The sequence below is a fragment of the Poecilia latipinna genome, unplaced genomic scaffold (assembly GCF_001443285.1).
Source record: "Poecilia latipinna isolate Pla-1442-1.1 unplaced genomic scaffold, P_latipinna-1.0 Scaffold2235, whole genome shotgun sequence".
Lineage (NCBI taxonomy): Eukaryota > Metazoa > Chordata > Actinopteri > Cyprinodontiformes > Poeciliidae > Poecilia > Poecilia latipinna.
Window position 1 is genome coordinate 76682 of NW_015114851.1, and position 4405 is coordinate 81086.

Consider the following 4405-nt stretch of genomic DNA (forward strand, 5'->3'; position numbering starts at 1 on the left):
ATATATATATACATACAAGGTAGAGTCAGAGTGACAACAACAAACTGAGAGGAAGTCTAGGCCAACAGTGTGGGCTTATTATAGCCCACACTGTGACTTTTAGATATTAAACCAGGCTAATTATAATTGTTGGTAAGTACTTGATAAGTAAAGCAAAGTCTGTAAATGCAAATCAGACACATTCACTGAGAGTTACAACATAGGCTGTTCAGATATTACAGCGTTCCTGATTTAAAAACAGTTTTTATGGGGGAGTTTTCCAAGATTTTCCTTCAAGGTGGGCTAGTTGGGCCTAATGTTTGAGCACAACCATTATGATTAACATGCATTAAAATACTGGTTTGAGGATTTACCTTTAAACTAATAAGCACCTTTGTCAGAAACACAGTTCCAGGCTGAACTGCAGTTTTATTTGTAGCTCCAGTAGAAAGTTGTTCATGAGCTCTCTGGTGCTGTAAGGACGACATATGCTATATTTAAGGTATTTGACTTTAATGCCATAATAGCGGGAAACAAAGGGACACACTGGAAGTGGAAGTGACTTGGAAAGAGTCAGACATGTTCAGGCCTGCGTTGCACTGACAGAAACCATCAACCGGAACATAAAAGGCTCTGACGTCCCCACATTGTCTGCAGCCTCCTGTTCTAGAAATGGCGTGGCAGACGGACCCAGCTGTTTCTTCTACCTCACTTCCCTGCCATTTTCCTCGCTCTGTAATCTGCACAAACGTGCTCTGAAGCATTCTCATGTGCCTCCATGCCCGGGCACCACCAGTTTTTAACAAGCTGCGGAGCACCACACATATTGAAAGGTCAACAAACATCTCTGCCTCTGTGGAGAAAAGCGCCCGTTTCACATTTTCATTCATTTGCAGTTTACAAGCCAGGGGGAGAGTCTATAATGGGTTAGAGAGAATCACTGGGCTGGACAAACTTAGTGTGGAAACATGCAATGTTTCTCAGCTCAACCTCATAGCACAGCTGAGTCTGTAATGGAAAGGATTAAATAAAGGTATGTCAATTACAGGACCCAACACAACATGAAAGGAAAGAGAAAAAAATAAGCATAAATAATTTATATCTATAAAAATCTAATCTGATCTATAAAAATCAACATGTGCAAGTCAAAGCAACTGACATTTAAGCCAGCTACATTACATAATTTTGAATTTGTTGTACAAACTGAGATTACAAGCAAATCGAAGTGCTGATGATGCTTTTTCACAAACGTCAAATATATTTCACTACTTTTCAACGTAACAAAGCAGACATTTTAAACCAGCATGAGCATATTAGCATAGCTTGCATTGTTTTCCAGGATGTATTCCCTAGGGCAGTGTTTCCAAACCCTGGTCTTCAAGGACACGAAACACCCTGCATGCTTTAGATGCTTCTGTGCTCCAACAACTGATTGCGATGACTGCAGTTCAACAAAAGCCTGTTAATCACCCATGAGTGTGCCTTGAGGTCCAGGGTTGGGAAACACTGCCCCAGAGGATACAGATCCTTACTTTTCTCCGGTATTTCCAAAAGATAGCCAACTTTTCCAAATTCAATTCAATTCCTTCCTTCCATCCATCCATCCATCCATCTTCTAACACCTTGTCCCCTTGTGGGGGCGGGGGGGGTATTCCAAATATTGGTATAAATAAACTGATTGATTTGTTTATCATGTTAAATTTTCAGATGCTGAAATCTGATAAAGGATACAGCAGACCACCCTTCCTGTTATACTTATCCTTCCTGTTATCTCTATTACATCTCAATCTCTTTCCAAGTCTGCAGGAACATCTCTACAACATTTGCATTGTCTCATGCATTTTCTACATGTATGAACATGTAGAAAATGCTATGTTTACTGCTGATCTAAAAAAAAGAAGAATGATTATAGGGTCCAATATTCTGCAAATTAAGCACTTAAAAGCTACTAATAAATTAAGCTGGTGTACATTATTGTATATTTTTGGTTAAGTCCATCTACAAAAATCAAGTTAACAATAAATAAACGTGTCGTATTCCTCTTCATAGATAGTTGGGAAGGATATATTTTGCACTAACCAGAATATTCAAGATAATATCGATTTATTCAAAAATACTTCATAAATACATAGAGGGTTTAATATTTATTGGTGTGGTGTGGTTAAAAACATTTAGAATGTAAGTGAGCATTAAAATGTGTGCACGAAAAGAGAAGCAGGTAATAACTTGTTAAAGGTTAAACAAACATGCACAACGAACAATTTAGTAAAAACAAAATCAACTAAAGAACACTGAACTTGACGGTGAGAGACAGACAGTTGGAGAAAAACCTCATACACCACTTCACAGAGAAAGACCTCAGCTGACCAGCTGCTTCACTCACTTCATACCACATCTTCTTGCTGCAAGGCAGTATCCCATATCACTGATCCAAAGAAGGACAATAACTTAAGAGCAGAATGTTTGCTTTGTTTTTTTTTTTTAGGTATAATCTCATCTAGATGGGTTAATGTGGCTGGAAGTATGTGCAAATATCAGGCTTGCAGGCATTAAAAAAAATAAATGAAAAATGAGTAAAGCGTAACCACCGCTGTGGGTGCCTGTCCTTTATTATTTGTACTTAATTTTCCTTCATAAGAGTGGCTTTATGTACAAAATAAAGATTAAACTAGTCAAGAAGAAGGCGACAAAATGTCTTGCTCTAAATTCACAGAGGCAGAAATGCATGCTTAATTGTGTCTTCTGGAGTCGCCATTAAAACTGCATTTGCATAAACAAAAATATTTGGTGATGACAGAAGCTCTTTCCTCCATATTCCTTCCATAATTTTGACTTCTTGACATGACAGAAGTGTTGCAACACGTCTATTTTTGGCAGGTATGTAAATGAAAGAGTACACAGCAGATCAGACAAAAACCCACCAACCTTAGTGTGTCCCTTCACAAGAACAAACAGGACATTGTTTGGAGCACCATCCTGTAATCTACATGTCAACAGGGGCAAGTTTCTTTGCAGCAGTGACAGTTTTTGAAACACTTCCCAAACATCTACCTTAACAACAAAGCCTGTGTGACCTTTTTAGAGAACACAGGCCTGTAGTTAATTTGAGGGGTAGACCAGTGCTTGTCACTGCCTGTGCATTCAGTTTATTCAGCAGACCGGAGATGCAACATGACTGAATTGTATCTGAAGCCGATGCACTGTCAAAACCCCGAGATGCAGATCTTTTGACCAAAGGCTTGGTACATGGTGCAAAGGCAAAACAGAATCAGAAAGACAATGACATGAAGGGAAATGTCTCCATTGTGGCCATTTTCAATGAATGACAAAGTGAAATAATTTGTGATGATCCCCCGAGGGCAGTGCCTGGATGAAAGCTGAATTTAGATGACACATGTCAGGCTCAAATAAAGGAGAATAGCTAAGGGATGCCTACATGGATTTAATAATGCTCAATTGTGAAACAAAGACATCTCTCTCCCTTAGATGTCTCAGTGCAAAAACTAGGAAATCCTTTGACTCCGTTTACATTTCAAAGTCTATTTCTGCACAGTGGGTATTCATGCATGCAAAAATCGCCAAATGTGTTTTTTACAGGAGAGGAAAACTGCATTTATTAGCCCTCATAACATCCAAATTAAGAAAGAGAGTGGAGTTTGTGCTGATGCTGGAAAGGGACTAATGACTGCAGCTTTACCCCCCACCAACACGTCTCCATACATATTTCACTTAATCCTGTTTGGTAACAGTGAGGTCAACAATTTAAGTCCAGTGAACCTTTGCAGTGACAAAAAACAAACAATAAATAGCAACAAAAATCGTTTAATCATCTTTTGTAATGATAAACCTGCTGTTGTAGACAAGCTTATTTATGTAGTGCTTTAAAAAAAGTCATTATCACTTTTGTTTTGAAGGATGTTTGGTTATTTTTAAGCTTAAGTTACAGTTTTAACAGGCAGTTTCATGTAACGAATTGACAATTAAAATAATAATAATAAAAAAAACACGTAAAACTTCACGTAAAACTTTTTAGCACAAACATACATTTTTACACATCGACCCCGAATGTAACACCAAGTGTCTAATTTAGTCATTGTTTTCATTGGCAGAAAAGTCCAAAAGTAGGAATATTGTTACCTCCGGACGACAGTTCGAGCAGGAGCGACCACCAAAGGAGACCGCAGAACCACAACTTCTTCTTGGTGTTGTTCCCATTAGAGTCCATGTTTACTGTCTCTTTGGACACAGTTACTTTCAACGAAATTTGTATTCACATTTTTACCGAATGTTGTTCTCTCCTTCGTGCTTCGGTTCCGTCCAGATGACCAACAAATCACTTAAACGGAGCGGAGTGGAGTGTATGTCCCTTTCGCAGCTCTGCAGAAGCGGACCCTCTCAGAACTCCGCCTCGTGCGCGAACCATAGG

General features: G+C 38.8%; 1 protein-coding gene across 1 annotated transcript in view; it reads right to left on the reverse strand.

Moving 5' to 3' along the window:
* Nucleotides 1-4405, reverse strand: part of cspg4ba (chondroitin sulfate proteoglycan 4ba) — a 29722-nt gene extending 25317 nt beyond the window's left edge. The window contains exon 1 of the mRNA XM_015018126.1: nucleotides 4117-4405. Coding sequence (XP_014873612.1) covers nucleotides 4117-4204 — 88 coding nt within the window. The 5' untranslated portion in view covers nucleotides 4205-4405. The remainder of the gene's footprint in view (nucleotides 1-4116) is intronic.